At 42.2% G+C, this 17,307-nt stretch overlaps 1 protein-coding gene and 1 long non-coding RNA gene across 2 annotated transcripts in view; both read right to left on the minus strand.

Annotated features, from left to right (window-relative positions):
* The window catches only part of HGFAC (HGF activator), a 57,388-nt gene extending 50,356 nt beyond the window's left edge, over window positions 1–7,032 (minus strand). The window contains 3 exon segments of the mRNA XM_069070689.1: window positions 837–909; window positions 5,171–5,242; window positions 6,804–7,032. Of these exon segments, the coding sequence (XP_068926790.1) occupies window positions 837–909; window positions 5,171–5,242; window positions 6,804–6,878 (220 nt within the window). The 5' untranslated portion in view covers window positions 6,879–7,032.
* Window positions 7,033–10,618: 3,586 nt separating this feature from the next.
* LOC138150723 (uncharacterized) lies at window positions 10,619–17,178 on the minus strand. The gene is made up of 3 exons (XR_011165641.1): window positions 17,058–17,178; window positions 16,059–16,128; window positions 10,619–11,535 (listed from the first exon to the last, which is right to left on the minus strand). It is a non-coding gene; the product is annotated as an uncharacterized lncRNA (long non-coding RNA).
* Between the last annotated feature and the right edge of the window lie 129 nt (window positions 17,179–17,307).

A 17,307-nucleotide genomic window follows, 5' to 3' on the forward strand; every position in this document is an offset into this window, starting at 1 on the left:
GTACCGCCCATCTCACAGTGAGGAAAACACTTTGTAAACCTGAAAGTAAAATTGATCAGCAAGCATTTGAGTGCTCCTTCCCCCAGAAACTAGGCTAGCCAATTGTGATACAGAGAATTGAAAGTGATTACTGTCATTTACTCTTCAATGCCTCAAACCTCGGTGAGGCCAAGGGTCCTTTGACCAGTAGGTTAAACCACCTTGAGAGAGGGGAAGAAAAGGTCACAGAAAGAAGAGGGGGCTTCTTAGAGAGGGGTGGGCCTGATACAGAAGAGCCAGCATGCATATAATGCCTTAAGGTTTAAGGTATCTGAAATGTGTTATATCATTTGATCCTCACAATCCTGTAAATTAGGGCTTCTTTTAGTATCTCCATCTTATAGATGAGGCAAATTAACTTCAGGAAGGTCCAGTGACCTGCCCTGAGATGTACAGCTACTAGAGGCCTGGGGCAGGATTTGAACTCAGGTCTTTCTCACTCCAAAGTCCAGTCTCTATTCATCATGCTACTTTGATTCCTAAGGTAGAGTTAGAAGGGACTTTTGGGGCAGCAGACTAAGAACCCCTCTTCTAGGCTGAATTGAGCATGGGCTAGACAGAGCAGAGCCTCATAGAATTAGGGCTAGAAGGAACCCCTGAGGTCATTCAGTCTCACCCCCTTTTTTTTTCTATTTGAGGAAGCAGAAGACCATAGATCTGAGATGAACTACCCAAGGTTACACAGGCTCCAAACCCTGTTCCTCTGACTCCAGATCCAGTACACTTTCCTCTGTATCACCTTTCCTCTTGAGGGCACAGAACATGGTCCCTAAAGAAGGGGTTCTGGGAGCCCATACCTCTGGGCTCTAGAGTCTCTTGTTCCACGTGTCTTTCTTCAGTCACATTGAAGGCTGGGGACTCTGTCCTGTTCTATAGAAAAACAATGAGAGGTACAAATTAGCTTAGGAAATCCCTTTTCTGTGGGTCCTCTCCCCCATTCTATCCCAATCCCAGGAATGGAGAAACTGTGGCAGAGCCAAGGAAGGAGAATTTAGAGGGAGTCATGAAATCCCCCTTCCATAGGGCCTCTTCCCAAACAAACATGTTCTAGGAACATAGAACACTGGGAAAAATAAATGGGGGTGAATAGCAGAAATTCATCTTCTTTGGGACATTGTCTCCCTTCCCCTGTCCACCTAGCCTAGCCTAATCCACCAATGGGATACTAGGCAGAGCCAATAAGGAAGGACTAAGGGAGCTAAGTGGTGCAGTGGATGCAAATCTGGCCTCAGACACTTCCTAGCTGCATGACCCTGGGCAAGTCACTTAACCCTATTTGCCTCAGTTTTCTCATCTGTAAAATAAGCTGAAAAAGGAAATGGCAAACCACTCTAGTATCTTTGCCAAGAAGACCCCAAACTGGGTCACAAAGAGTCAGACACAACCTGAGAAGAGACTTGAACATCAACAAGGGAGACTCACAAAATTCCCACCAAGTGGGAATATCCCCTGCTTCATTCTTGGAACCATAGACTTAGGACTGGAAGGGACTCTAGAGGCCCCTTACTCCAACTCTTTAATTTTTTTAAATTAGTAATTAGCAATTTATTATGAAAAGTGAAACTTCTGTTGTATTAGAGGATTATAGTAGAATACTCTTTTCTCATGAGAAACTTTGTGGGGTGCAGGGGAAAGAACACCTGGATTTGGAGTCAAAGATTTTTTTGGATTTTTTCCCACTCAGAAAGGGTCATTCCATCTTTACTACAAAATTTTATTATAATTTCCTTTCATTTTTTTAGATGAGGAAAGTGAGGCACACAGAGGTTAACTACTTTGCCCAGAATTACATTGCTTCTAAGTGTTAGCCATAGGATTTAAACCCAGTATTGCTGAAGCCAAATCTACCCTGCCCCCACATCCCCTATGCTACTGCCATGGAGTGTGGAGTCACAAGGTTCCTTAGGGGGACCTTTAGCTCCCACAGAACTCCAACCCATGGGAAATCTACCCCTAAGGGGTCCTCTAATAATTTCTCTTGTGAATTCTCAATGAAAATTCCCTCCCAACAGCCCTGTTGCAAAGGAAGGGGCAGTCTTATGAAAGGGGATAGATAAACAGTGGCAGATGAAAGGTCACTGCTTATCTGGGAGGTGAGTGACAGCGTAAGTGAGGAAGTACCAATATTCCTGTGTTACCTAAGGGAAGATGGTGCTCTAAAAGCTGGGGACCCCAATACTTGGCAGAAATAACAGGTTTGGGAAAGCAGGAATTCCTCCACAATTCCAATGGCAAATGCATTGTAGTTATTACTGCTTTAGAGTGGACCCATGTGGGCTTTGACTTTTCTTCATGGACAGAGCTATGAGCTGGAGTCAGGAGACCTTCCAGTGTCTGATGATATAGAAGGAAGGGGCTTTCTCCGCCATTGTAAGATTATTTGCAAAGCATAAAAAATGTTAAAGAAGCTAATGATGATAAACTTTATTCTGTGATAACCCAACAAGAGCCCAAGTGTAATGAGGTCAACATTGCCTGAAGCCTTTCCCCATCCTTAGCTGATACATTCTCCTTCCCTAGACAACTTTGTATCCATTAATATCAATGTACCGTGTTTCCCCGATAATAAGATACTGTCTTGTTATTTTTTTTGGAAAGAAAAACACCAGAGGGCTTATTTTCAGGGGAGGGCTTATGTTGTCCTGCCTCAGCTCTCCTCCGCGGCACTGCTCTCAATGGCGCCAGCAAGCAAATCACTGGGGAAGGACAGGATGACGCGCTCACTGCTGCAGCTCTGATTGGATGCAGCTCAGAGTGCGGCGTGCGTTTCACAGTGGGGGCGTGAGGGGACGGTGCATACAGAGGGTAACGTAATGTAGCATGTAGCGCAGGGGATCACCTTCACTACAGTAGCAATCTCAATAGGGCTTATTTTCGGGGGAGGGCTTATTTTAGAGGAATCTTACACAGTAAGGGGAGGGCTTATTTTCGGGATAGGTCTTATTATCAGGGAAACACGGTATATACTTATATTTGCATTCCTTGTCTCCCTCTTTAGAATGTGAATTCCTTGAGGAAGGGTTTTTTTTTTTTTTAACTTTTGTCTTTGAATTCTCAGTGCCTGTCCAGTGTAAGGCACAAAGTAGGTGATTGTTGATTGATTGCTGGTCAAGGGGGATGTCAAAGTTGAAATCCTCTAGATTTCTAGGTCTGATCCCAGAAAAGAACACAGATCATAAAAATGCTTTGTGTGAGTTTCTAGAATCAGAGCGAGGAAGGGCCTCATCTGACCAGGTACAAGGCTGACTCAGAGTTCCTTCTATCTGTCTCTACTCCCATACCCCTCATACCCCATTATACCGGAGACTCACAATGTACTTTTTTCTCCCCAACCTGCTACCTCCCCCTTAAAAAATACTCAGAAATGAGACCTTAGACTATAGAATAGAGAATTCCCTTGATTTGGAAATTAACTCAACATGCATTCATTAAATACCTACTATATGCTATGCCAAGCGTTGGGGATAGTGCAAAGAGTAATTACTAAAAAATAATTATTACTGAGCTCAAGGAGCTCACTATCTAATGGGAGAGAACATGCAAACAACTAGGTACAGGCAGGATATATGAAAAATAAATTGGAGATCATCTCAGAAAGAAAGTTCTAGTATTAAGGGGGACAGGGAAAGGATTCCTAATGAGGGTGGTATTTTAGCTAAAAGTTAAAAGAAGCCAGGGTGGCCAAGAGACAGAGACAAGGAGAGAGAGAATTCTAAGTATGGAAGACAAACAATGAAAATGCACAGAGTAGAGTAATGGAAGTGTCTTGTTCAAGGAAGAGCAAAGAGGCAGCTAGGTAGCCCTGGAGTCAGGAGGACCTGAGTTCAAATTTGGCCTCAGACATGTACTAGCTGTGTGACCCTGGGCTTAACTCCAATAGCCTCAAACAATCAAGGAACAGCAAAGGAGGTTAGTGTCATTGGATCAGAGAATATCAGAGGAAGTAAGGTGTAAGGAGACTGGTAAGGTCGGAAGGGGCCAGGTCGTGAAGGGTTTTAAGAGGCAAATAGAGGATATTATCTTTGGTCCTTGAGGTAATAGGAAGCCTGGAGTTTATAGGTTAGGAGGTAGTGACAGACCTAGAGTGTAAGGACCCTATAAATCCTGGTTCAGTTCTAGAAAAAGAAAACAATTAGCCCACTTTTGTTCCTGGTATTCCCCTACCTAATAAAGGCTCCTGTTTTGTTTTGGTTTTTTTCTCTTCTCTTCTGATTAGCTTCCCTAAGCACTCACTCACATAAACTATAGATCAAAAGGAGCTTCAAAAGTTTAATTCAGGGGGCAGCTAGGTGGCACAGTGAATAGAGCACTGACCCTGGAGTCAGGAGGACCTGAGTTCAAATCTATCCTCAGACATTTAACACTTACTAGCTGTGTGACTTTGGGCAAGTCACTTAACCTCAATTGCCCTGCCTTCCCCCCTCTAAAAAGACCCCCCCCCAAAAAAAAAGTTTAATTCAGAGAAAAAGACATTTCTTACATGCCTCCTTCAAGTCCCAACAAAACAGAGGAAGGGTCTTTGGTTCTAGGCTGGGACTGGGAGCATAAGTCCCTAATGAAGCTCTGCCACTAACCTGTCTTTTCTGTGGGAAGACGCTGGGGGTGGAGACAGAGAAGGGGAAGGAGGTTGGGGAACAGTGAGGACTGAGTTCTGTTCTTTCATGCTCCGAGACCACAGACCACCACCTGAGCAGGAAGGAACTGAAGCCTTGCTCAGTGCTTCTGGCTTGTCGTGGGACATTGCCCATGTGTGCTAAAGAAAGGCAGCCTGGTTTGAGGGAAAGAACCTTGAACTGGGCAGTCAGATGGGGCTCAGCCTCAAACTTGTGACGTGACTTTGGTCAAGTTGATTGGCACAGTGCAAACAGATTACTGTGGGGCTTGTCACAAACGTCTGCTCTGACACTTACTAGTTCTGTGACCTTCAGTGTCTGTTCCAGCGCTCTGGGGCTCAGTGTTCTACTCTGTGAAACTGATCCAAAAATAATGACATCCCCTAGCTCACAGGACTTGGGGGTGTGTGTGTATATGTGTGTGTGTGTGTAGGGGATGCTCTGTAGATAGCAAGGCTCTATAGAAACAGGAACTTTTGTTATTGTTAGTAACTGTTGTTTAAATCAAAGCCACTTACCTCATGGGAGACTTAGTCTCTCCATTTGTCAAATGAGGATAATAAGCCCTGCCCAATCTCCCCCACTGAGCTCTGATATATGACAGAGGGATAGATAGACAGATAGATACAAATAAATAAATAGACAAATTAGATATAGATAGGTAGGTGGGTGGATAAACTGGTAGATATATTGTAGCTAAAGACAGATGATAGATTAGATAGACAAAATAGACAGCTATAGATAGACAAAGGTAGGTAGAGACAGACAGACAGACAGACAGATAGATAGACGATAGATAGATAGATAGATAGATAGATAGATAGATAGATAGATAGATAGATAGAATATTAAGTGCTTACTTTGTCCCAGGCACTGCGTTGAGCACTGGGGATGTGTGTGTATGTGTATATATATATGAACAAAAAAGCTAGTCAGAAGTCAGTAAGTTAAGCAGTAGAAAAGCAAGTAGAGTAAAGCAAAAGCAAGTAAAGTTTCTTTTGAGCATGCCATGGAAGTATGGTCCCCATTCAGGTATCCATCTGGTGCCTCAAAGATTTAGAGCTGGAAGAAACCCTGAACATGAGATAGCCTAGTGCCATGATTTCATAGAGGAGAAAGCTTGGGTCCTCCAAGGTGATTTGTTCAAAATCACAAGTACAGGAAAGAGAAAAACCAGGATTTGAACCGGGTTGCATTGACTTCAAATTCAGTTTCCTTTCCACTATTTCACATCCTGGCATGGGCATAATTTAGGTTATCAAAGGTTATGCCCCTGACTGAGGACCAACACAGCCAAGTCTAAGCACAGGGGGAGGCTCAGCACCAGAAAGGTGGCCATCAGGGCATGCGTGTCTACACAAATACACATAGGCACTTACATATGTATCCATATGGACAGACACATTTGCAGCAGCAGCTTGTGCACAGAGTGGTTAGGATCATGCATTGGTAGAAACAGGACCCACATTGATGAGGTAAAAGATCCTTGAGGCCCTGAAGCAGAGGTATCAAACACATTGCCCACAACTCACCACCCTCCTGAGCACTGCCCAAACCTAACTAAAATGCAATGGGGAAACCATTCAACGAAATAAATAAAAATACAATAATATACAGGCAACATTATATTTTAAAACTAAGCTGATATGTGACTCTCAAGGACTCTTATGAATGATTAGTGGTCTCTGTTGTTATTTGGCTTTGATACCACTGCCCTAAAGTATAAAAAGTATGGGAGTCCACATGGCAAAAAAGAAAGAACATTGGATTTTACCATCAGATGACCTGGGTTCAAATTTTCATTCATCTACTGACTACATGTGTGACCTTAGACAAGTCCCTTAACATCACTGGGACTTGGACATCATATGTCTAAATGAAGAGAGTAAACATTCTCTAGGGCCTCTTCTAACTCAAAATTATATGGTTAGAGTGTTGTTATTGCATTATCCCAACATTGTAAAAAAGTAGTCTACACTCTTAGTAAATCTCCTTCCCAAATGATTTCCCCAAGGTGACAAAGCAAATTAAACATGGGGTCTGAATTGTTTCTGCTAGATTGGGTCAAAATTTTAGGGTCAAGGACTTCTGCCAACCCCCTGAGGGACCTCTCCCCTCCCATTCAGGGCAGCGTCTATCACCAAGACTCACCCTGCTATCCTCAGGCTGGGCCCCACTCTGGGTCAGAAGCAGCAAAAGGCCTAGTATCCAAATCCAGCATTTCATGGTTCCTCCTGAGCCAGTGGCCCAGCACAGAGGGGCAGCTGGCCAACCACAGAGACCCTGCTCCCTCTCCCTGGTTCCCTGGCTTGGAGAGTGGAGGGCAGAGCCAAGAGTAGAACTTCTCAGAGAACCAAATCAGAGGCCACGGTCACTGGAAGCCCTTGCTCCCTCCACTAAGCAACCAAAAAGAGTATTTGGGGTTAACAGATTTGCTTACCAGTATTAATGATTAACAACTCCAGGGCACACAGGGGAAAGTTGTTTTTAGAAAAATCAAGCCAAACCTTTCTTCCCTCCCAATCCTCCCAGTTCTCTTGCTCCCAAGCCCTTGGGAGATTCCCTTCTTTGTACCTTCACATCATCCTTGTCATTTAAAGTCCACCCCAATCCCCCAGTAAGCCTCCTTGGCTACTCAGACCCTCAATGATTTTTCTCTTCTCTTAGCTCTGGATTTGGAGTCAGAGGACATGAGCTTGAATCCTGCTTCTGCTACTTAATATTTGTATCATTCTGAGCAAATCACTTTGCTGGGCATCAGTTGGTTCACCCATAAAACAAGGGTGTTAGATGAGATGCTCCCTAAAATCCCTTTCTGCTTTCAGTCTCTAAATTTGTCGGTGCTACCTGTCTGGTCTTTTCATCCAGAATGCTTTGTGTTAGCTGTACAGAAGAATCATGTAGCTAATCAGAGAGGAAAAGCCTCTGTTTGGATATCTCCAGTCAGAGAGGCATTTTTCCCAGTGGTGATATTGGGATTCTCTTGATGACCACCTTGTTTTCTAAATTTAGAAGTTCTGAACAATATATGTGTGTATCTATATGTATATCTGTACTATGTGTATATACATACATGTATATACACACCTATACACTCACAGGTACACCTACACATACACACACATGTGTGTGTACACGTATATACATGCATGAATGTGTTACACACCTATACATACACATGTATACATATATGTGTATATATACATACATGTGTGTACACTGTAACAGTAATGGAATTTAAAGATCCCCCTGTATTGGCTTGGTTTTTGGTTTGATTGTGTTAAAACCCAGAGCTTGTGAATCCCACTTGTGGGATGGACTTGTTGACGTGAAAAGAGAGGGCTGAACTGGGAGGAGCTGGTGCCGTAAATTTAGAGAGACACAAGAAAAGAGAGAGGCAGAAGAACTTTTTGGAAGCAGCACCTTGGAGGCAGAGAGAGACTGAGAGGATTGCTGAGGGCCAGTTTGAATTGCCCAGGACTTTTGAGACCTGCCCCCGGGGCTGCCAAGGACTGAGGAGACATGGCTGTTATGCTGGTACTTTGTCTGTTTTGATGTTGTTTTGCCAGATTTGTCCACTGATGAAAGACAGTCCTGTTGTTGCAGATGTATTGGAACCTGGCTGTTGGTTCAGAGCTCCTGAGACTGTTCTGCAGACAGAGAGTGAATACTGTCCACTGGTGAAGGACACTGCTGTTGTTGCAGAGTACTTGGATCCTTGCTGTTGGTTCAGAAGCCCTGAAGAAGGATTTTCTTGTATGTTTACAGAAATCCTGGAAGAGGGTTTTGCTAATGTTTTGAGGGGTCCTAGGACTGTTCCACAGACAGAGAATGAATTAATGAAGACACTGACAATGTATCTTGTAGCCTTGCTAAGCTTTGTCTCCCCAGGAACAAAGATTGCTGAGAATTTGCCTGGGGTCAAGATGAAGAAAAGACCTCTCTTTGGGTATTAAATGCTGTGCTTAAGCTTGTTGTAACTCTGGGGTAGATTCAATTGTGATCCAAGGGTGGGGAAACTTTTGACCTTTTTGTGCTCTGTGATTGAACAAATGAATGTACTTTACTTATGATTGGAAACTAATCTCCATTTGTGGTTGACTAAATGAATGTACAGCCTAGGGGTGGAGTAGTACTTAGAAGGGGGTCTTTGGGATTGACTAAATGAATTATAATGTCCAGGGGTGGGGTAGTACTTGGAGATTATTGAATTACACTTGGTAAATGCTGTATTTTGAATGATGTCATATTTTGATTTTCTCTGTTCTTAATTTTTCACTGAATAAAATGGAGAGCACCTATGCTGGTATTTTGAACCTTGGGAAGTTGCCTTTGCTTGGCATTACATACACACCTATACACTCACAGGTACGCCGACACGCACACACATATAGAGAGAGAGCTCTGGCATTCCATTTTTTTCATTTGTCATCTTCTAGGAGACTTATGATCTTTAAATTGTCTCTCTTATTCCTGTCTCCAAGATCAATGGCTTTTGCAATATAGAGATCAAATTTATGTTTACTATTCTTGTGTTTTACTTCTCTTCTAGATGGACATTCACTCTAATATGTTTGTTTTCCCATTTTGTTGTTCTCTCTTTTACTTCTTTTTTATTTTTATTTTTTTGCTTTTTGGAGAGGGGAGGGCAGGGCAATTGGGGGTAAGTGACTTGCCCAAGATCACACGGCTAGTGTTAAGTGTCTGAGGTCAAATTTGAACTCAGGTTTTTGATCCCAGGGCAGGTGCACTATTCACTGCGCCACCTAGCTGCTCCCTCTTTTATTTCTTTGAAGAGACTCTATAATGAATTCAAATGTTCCTATTCTGCTAATTATTTCTGCCATGCTGGCCATGAATTTTTCCATTTGTTCCCTTTTAACCTCTCAAGGTCCTGATTTCCCTCTTGAGCTATTCCGAAATGTCCTGTTGTGATTTCATGCTCTCTTGGGAATCCACAGGGTCCAGTTTTTCATAAGATTCAGTTTCCTTTGTCTTGCAGTATTTATTTGGAGAGTACAGTAATCTTCTGGGTGTCTTGGTACACTTCTTCCCTCCTAGTTTTATATCTTCTGTGTTGATTTACCTGCTTGTGCCCCAGGTTTTTAACTAAATTTTCTTCCTATTGAAATATTTTAGCCTTTTCCCCATTTACACATTTTTATGACTTTTCCTCATTTGGTGGCAGGTTTACATGACCAGGGCTGGGTGTAATATGTCAATCTAGGTCAGTCTCCTTTCATACTGGAGAATTTACTTTTCACTGGCCTAGGGAACAGAACTGGCTTCATCTGGATTTCAATCCCTTTTCCTTCAGGTTGGTCCAACCACACTTGCTGGTCCCCTGCCCTAATTCTCTCTAGTCCTTAGTTCCATGCCTGGGCTGAATCGACTTCTGCCGCTTTGAAGGAGCAGAGAAATGTAGGGTAGGTGTTATTGGCAGATCCCTTTCTGACTGGAGATTCCCCATAGGGGCTGCTGCCTGAAAAGGAGAGAGTGATTCTTCACCCTCACCCCCCCCTTCCTTCCCCACTTCCTCATGCGGACGTGTAGAGTTGAGGTTCACTGCTTGTTGTAATGAGACTCTGGGGGGAAATACCAGTAGCTTCTGTAGCATCAGGGAAATAACCTGAGTTGATTCCAAAGCACAAGCCAATGGATTGGTTTGTGTTTGCTGGCAGGGCATGGAGATTAGTGGAGGAGGGGCACTAAGCGCAATATGAATTAATGTTCTCAACTGTTTTAATACCATTGTTGCCATAGATAAAGATATAAGCCATCATAATTCCTCTGTTTTCATATATATGTATATATATGTATGCCATATGTATGTTTTTAACTATGGTAATACAAATTTTATTTTCTTTACTTTTTTCCAAAATTTTTTTTGTTACATCGAGTTTCAAGCTGTTTCCCTCCCAACCCCGCACTAGAGAAGAACAACATTTGACACAGATTTATATGTGAAACTATACAACATAGGTCCTTTGTAGTTGATTTAAATATTCATATATCTCAGAATAGCTTAGTCATTCACATTTACTCTTTGAACAGTATTGCTATTACTGTATACAACATTCTGCTCATTTCACTCTTCATTACTTCATGCAAGTCTTTCCATGTTCTCCTAAAATCAACCTGCTCATCATTTCTTACAGTACAGTAGTACGCCATCTGCTACCAGACTCAGAAGTCTACGCTCACTTCTCCTCACCTGCAGCTACAGCTTGGGACCATGTCTTGTCATTGCACCTGGGTCTTGTATCCAGAGTCAACAGAGGACTCTGCAATCTTCCCGGATCAGCAACCCAACCCATCCAAGGTACAAGAAGAGAAAGCTTCCAGAGCTGACATAGGTGCCCCCAGGCTCACTGTTTGTTAACTCAAAGGTATCTGCCCCCAGGTGTCTGGACTTCAATCAGGCCAGACCACTACCCAGGGAGGTCAGATATTTCCTAATGTCTTCCCAAGTTGTCTTTCATTGGAGGACTGCTTTACCCTGACTTTTATTTATTTCTGCTGCTCTAAAATTTACTTTGAGATATTATTTTAAATTATTTGTGAGGGAATTTGGAAGAGCCAGGTAGTTTCCTGCCTTATCCAGTCATCTTCCCATGATTCCTTCTTAGGCTCATATGTATCTTATATAGTATATTGTCTCCCCATTAAATTGCAAGCTCTTTGAGGGAAGGGACTGTTTTTACTTTTTCTTTGTATCCCAAGTTCTAAGCACAGTACATGACAATTTGCAATTAATCAATAAATGTTTGTTGGTTGACTGATTGAAAATATCCCCAAGTCTTGGTGCTGTGTCCTATTCTTCTTCTTGAGGAATTCCCTTCCTTGGCACCTTCTCCACCCAAACCAACTCTTGTAGTTGACCCTGTAAGGTAAGTCAAAGGTTAACGGTATATATTTAGTGCACAGGGACTTATTTACATCTAGGCTTATTTACATCTCTAAGAAAATTTCAGTCGGTTCATTTCTGTCTTAACCTCTTCCTATTTAACACAGGAAAGGTGACCTAGTCTGCTTCTAACACCAACCACACTTGATTGAGGGCAGGGCCTTTCCCATATCCTGTGCAAAATCAGGAAGCAGAAGCTGGGGATATGTCTTCCCCCCACAGTTACTGTTCCCCTGAGGAAGGAGGGTAGAGAAGTAGAGTAGAAAACTAAAGGGATCTCTTCCTTAATTTGTAAGAAGGGGACAAGGCAGGGAAGGCTTTCAAATGAGTCAGAACCTACAGTTTTCCCAGCCTGGTTAGGCCTGTGGACACAACACATAATTGTGCATACACACTTCCTAAGGAACATGCCTGGGTGAGTCCTATTTACAAAGTAGTATGACATCCTAGAAAAACCATTGGGCTAGTAGTGAGAAGGCCTGTGTTGTGGTCCCAGTTCTTTAACCAGCTTGCTTTTGTGAATGTTGGTAATGGGCTTTCTCTCTCTAGACCTCTCTGTAGTTTGTGTCTTTGTCAAATGAGAGCCTTGATCTAAGTGACCCTTAAGGTCCCTTCCATCTCTGGCATTCCATGTTTTAAGGTCCTTCCTGGATCCAATACTCTGTTTTCTAAGTTCTAAGAGCCCTCCTGACTCTAACATCCTAAAATTCTATATATCCATGATCCCTGAGAACTAGTTTGGGGTCTGGATGAGAAGAGTCTGGTCTTTTGCTGTTATGAATCAGAGAAAGAGAATATGAAATAAAGTTAACTTTATGGGGAAAAAAAACACATGACTTTGTCCTGGTCACTACTGGTGAAGAAAGGTCCAGCATATTTTATTTTTCCTTTCCACATTCTAGTCCACTTGTTTTCATGAGCAAACAAGACTTTGCCATCCAGATTTTCCACCAGTGTGCCTATCTCATGGACTCTAGTTAATGTGGACCCTGGTCAGCCTCTCTCTGGGGGCATGTCTTTGATATGGGGCTCATCTTGACTTGTCAATGAATGAAATTGGTATTGCCTTCTATTTTGTGGATTCTAAGGGTTGTCAGTGCCAGAAACTTGAGGAGGCCTCATTTTATGGGGTTGGGTTAAGGGAAAGAGGGGATTTACAATAATCTGCATCTGTGTACTTAACGTGGTTTTCACACCTTTGTGCTGTTTCATACAACCTAATTTTGTTCCTTTTCAACTTCACTATTTCTGCCACTACCCTTCCATTAATTTTTTCTCCCTATTCCAGAATCTTGGGATTATTTTTTACTCTTCCCTCTGCATATTATACAATCATATGCACTCAGTCACTGAATCCTAGTGATTCCATCACTGAAACACCAGTTTCATGGCTGAGTTTCTCCATATTTAGCCATCGAAGACTGTCACCAGTCCCTTACACAGAGTTTCTATCTTAGTTGGTTCCATGAGTGTTTGAGGTCCACTTACATAATGTTGAATTATAATGAGATCCCCTTACAACTATAATGAGACATGCAAGGTGACTTTGGTGCATGCTATATGAATGTAAGCTTTTGTTATTGTTGACCTTGCAAGCTTACACTCCGAAAAAAATGACCCAACAGAAGTAAGTGCTGATAATGGCTAATGTATTACTGTCCCAAGGGACTGGTCTCTTCCTCACTTTTCCCCCTTCCTTTCTCCCTTTCCCATTCTACTCCTACCAATTCAAGGTGGCAGGCAAATTATCCTGTCAATAGGCAAGGGTCTGCAAAGAAAATCTTACTTGTAGATCTGCTAACCAAAGACTCTCCCACCCTCCAAAAGATTCTGGGACTTAATGAATCTCCTATGGAAAACAAACTATCTCAAAGTGGAAAATTTTTATGGCAGGTTGGTGAAGGCTGGAAGGCCACTTGTCAGGGATGTTCTAAACAGGGTTTTCGTTCAAATGCAGGTCATACCTTCTGAGGTGCTTTTCTATGATTCTTAGTTTCAATTTCCTTTTTCTGGAGAGCCTTCCAGATTTTGTCCTGTCACCTCTGTGAAAAACCTTCAGTGTTTTCCCTTTGACTCGATCAAATAAAGCCCAAACTCTTCAATCTTTTATTTGAGTCCATTTACAATCTGGTGCTACCTTCCCTGTTCATCCTTAGCTCAAATTACTGCCTTCCAATAAACTTGGACTGGGGCCAGACTGTGGAGGGCCTTGGATGTTTGAACAGGCAAGAAATATTCCATTTTGAGGAATAGTTCCATTACCAAAATTGCTCCTTTACAAAGGCAATCCTAGATCTGGAATAAACTATTGTCTCTTTTTCTGTCTATCCTCTCTGAACCAATGAGACTTTGATGGCAGAGCACTTGACCTTGGAAAAATTACATAATGGGGAGGGGGGAATCCTTTCCTTCTAGGCTCTAGTCATCTACTGGATAAACACATAACAGATATTTCACCTTGATCTTGTATCTGCACAAGCTAGAAGTTGGATGTGTAACTTAAGATAAGACCTTATTAAGATCCATGGTCTATGATTCAATTGTTTTGTATTTCAGGTCATGGAATCACAGAATTTCAGAGCTGGAAGGATCTTAGAACATAGAAGAGAGATGGAGCTGGAGGGACTTTAGAATGTAGAACAAGGTATATCAGAGCTGTGAGGGAGCATAGAACTTACAATATGGAATGTTTGCACAGTAAAGGGAACCTAGAGATTGTGTGGTCTAACCTCTTCATTGGATAAGGAGGGAAAGTGAGGCCCAGAGAAGAAAAAAGAGCACCCAACGTTACAAAACTAGTTAGTAATAGAGCCAAGACTAGAACCCAGCTTTTCCCAAGGCCCACACCCTCGGTCTCCAGTTAATTCTAGTGTCTTCCCTCAGCTGATTATCCTCAATTTATCCTGTATATATCTTGTTTGTACATAGTTGCTGACATGTTTTCTCCCCATTAGACTGATCTCCTTGAGATCTGGAATTGTCTTTTGTATCTTTTTTCCTTCCTTTCTTCTCTTTTCTTCCTTCCTTCCTTCCTTCCTTCCTTCCTTCCTTCCTTCCTTCCTTCCTTCCTTCCTTCCTTCCTTTCTTTCTTTCTTTCTTTCTTTCTTTCTTTCTTTCTTTCTTTCTTTCTTTCTCTCTTTCTTTCTTTCTTCCTTCCTTCCTTCCTTCCTTCCTTTTTTCTTTCTTTTTTTCTTTTCTTTCTTTCTTTTTTTTCTTTTTGGAGGGCAGTTGGGGGTAAGCGACTTGCCCAAGGGCATAGGGCTAGTAAGTGTTAAGTGTCTGAGGCTGGATTTGAACTCAGGTTCTGACTCCAGGGCCGGTGCTCTCTGCCACCTAGCCACCCCTTTTGTATTCTTCTGCATCCCTAATACACAATACCCCCCATGTTGTAGATGCTTAATGAATGTTTGACTGACTGCCTCTTATAGACGAGAATACATAAGTTCTTAATTTTTTTGAGATTGGCTTGAGTTGAGTTCCTGATAACACAGAATTTTCAGACACTAAAGGGAGACCAATACCAATTTCATTATTCTCAGATGGGCCCTAGTCTGTTTTCTGACTGCATGTTCCTTCTCTGATCTATCCACCCCCAGACAAGAAGACTGGCTAGTCACTGCTGCTACAGTGAGCTGTTTGGCAGCCTTAGCCTTGATGTGAGTAAGCTATGGAAAGTGGAGTAAGAAATAGCTGGTCGGGCTCTATATCTGGTTCTGTAAACAAATAAATAAATAAGTGGATGAGTGGATGAATAAATGAATGAATGAATGAATGAATGAATGAATGAATACATGAATGAATGGAGGAAGGAATGAACAAATAAATGGATAGATAAATGAATAAGTATATATACATATATTTATGTGTATATATGTATGTATATATGTGGACATACATATATGTGTATATATATTTGGCTCTCTAAATCAGAACCATACAACTGATCCCCAGCCTTAAGCTTTTTTTTTTTTTAAGCAATCAGGGTTAAGTAACTTGCTCAAGGTTACACGGCCAGTTATTATTTTTGTGTGGATGCCAAGTATTGGAGGCCAGAACCGATCCCAGGTCTCCCGACACTGGGGCCGGCACTCTTACTCAATGTGCCACCTGGAGGCTTAAGTAACTTGTTCAAGGTTATATGGCCAGTTATTTTGTGTGGGTGTTAAGTATCTGAGCTCGGAACGGAGCCCAGGTCTCTCGACTCTGGGGCCGGCGCTCTTACTCACTGTGCCACCTAGCCACACACCCCCAGCCCCAAGCTTTGTGGGAAATTTCTAGCTTGGGGCTAAATAAAATGGAACAGGGACACATTGGAAAGAACCTGGAGCTAGTGTCAAAAGGTCTGAGTTTAAGTGTGAACTTGGGCAAGACTAAAATTCTCTGAACCTGCTTCCTCTGCTCTTAAATGAAATAATCATATGTTCATTACCTATTAGGATCATTGTGAGGAAAGTACTCTTAAACCCTCAAAGACCCATATATGGGTGATCAATACTTACTATTATATGGTCCTCACTTGCATGGCCAGCCACTCTGAAAACTGCTTGAGAGGCCTTCGGCCAAGAGAACCTAGAAGGAGTGAAATGATGGTGATTCTGTATGACAGAGGCTTGTAACAGCTGCTTCCCAGATAAAACCTTTGAACCCCGCCACACTCTTTGGAGGAGAAAGGTGACAGAATTCTTACACACTGATGTCAGAGCTCTATAACTTTGGTTAAAGATTTTGGCCCTCTTTAAAATGCATGCACCCTAGTAGCCCAGGGAGGTACTCACCAAAGCTTTATCAGTCACTGACACCTTAGTATGAATGAGTTTTCAGATATTTTTCTAAAACACAGATGGTTGGTTAACAATGAGAGAAAGCAAGTACCATCTTGAATAAATAAGATCCACTGAGGTGGGAGTACACAAAACATTGAGTAGGAAGTGCCAAAAAAACATTGCACTTAAGGCCAAACCCAGCAGAATTAGGCTTCACTCTAATAAGCCATTAGAATTCCAGCTCCTATGTCTATTTCTTCAAAAGATCTTTATTAAATGACAACATCACAGAGTTGGAAGGAACCTCAGAGGTCACTTAAACCAACCTTAATTTCTTCAATAACATCTTGACATTGACAGGTGATTGTCAAATTCAATTTAGTAAGTAAAATTAGCAAGCATTTAATTTAGCTAGGTGGTGCAGTAGATAGAGACTTGGACCTGGAGTCAGGAAGACTTGAGTTCAAATCCAGCCTCAGACTACGTGATCATGGGCAAGTCACTTAACTTTTGTCTGGTTCAGTTTCCTGATCTGCAAAATGAGAATAATAATTGCAACCTATTTTCCAGGGTAAAATGGATCGTATTTATAAAAAATACTTTGCAAACCTTAAAATACTCCGTGAAAGCTAGCTATCATCATTCTTAAACAGCTTGGTCTCTCTTTTTTTTCTTTTCTATAAAAAGAAGTTTCTGTGGTTGGATTGCTTTGCTAACTGGGTTAGCAAAAATTACCTTCATCTCCGAGGTCAGAGCTCATCACTAGCACGTAGTCATTTTCAAAGGCCGCTGGAAGATGGGGTGGACTGTTTCTGTTTCAGTGGCATGAGCCTAGTGTGAGACTTTAGTAAGCGCCACAGCCTGGGACTGATTTCAGCCTTGCCCACACAATAGGGGAACAGACCTTCCTGGGTGATTACTCACTGGGAATCCTGACTGCCCCAAGTCCTCGGCTGGCTACAGCATAAGCAACATTCCCCAAAAT

Source organism: Petaurus breviceps, unplaced genomic scaffold (genome assembly GCF_028583685.1).
Source record: "Petaurus breviceps papuanus isolate PSGF00001 unplaced genomic scaffold, PetGlider_PUasm1.0 140, whole genome shotgun sequence".
Lineage (NCBI taxonomy): Eukaryota > Metazoa > Chordata > Mammalia > Diprotodontia > Petauridae > Petaurus > Petaurus breviceps.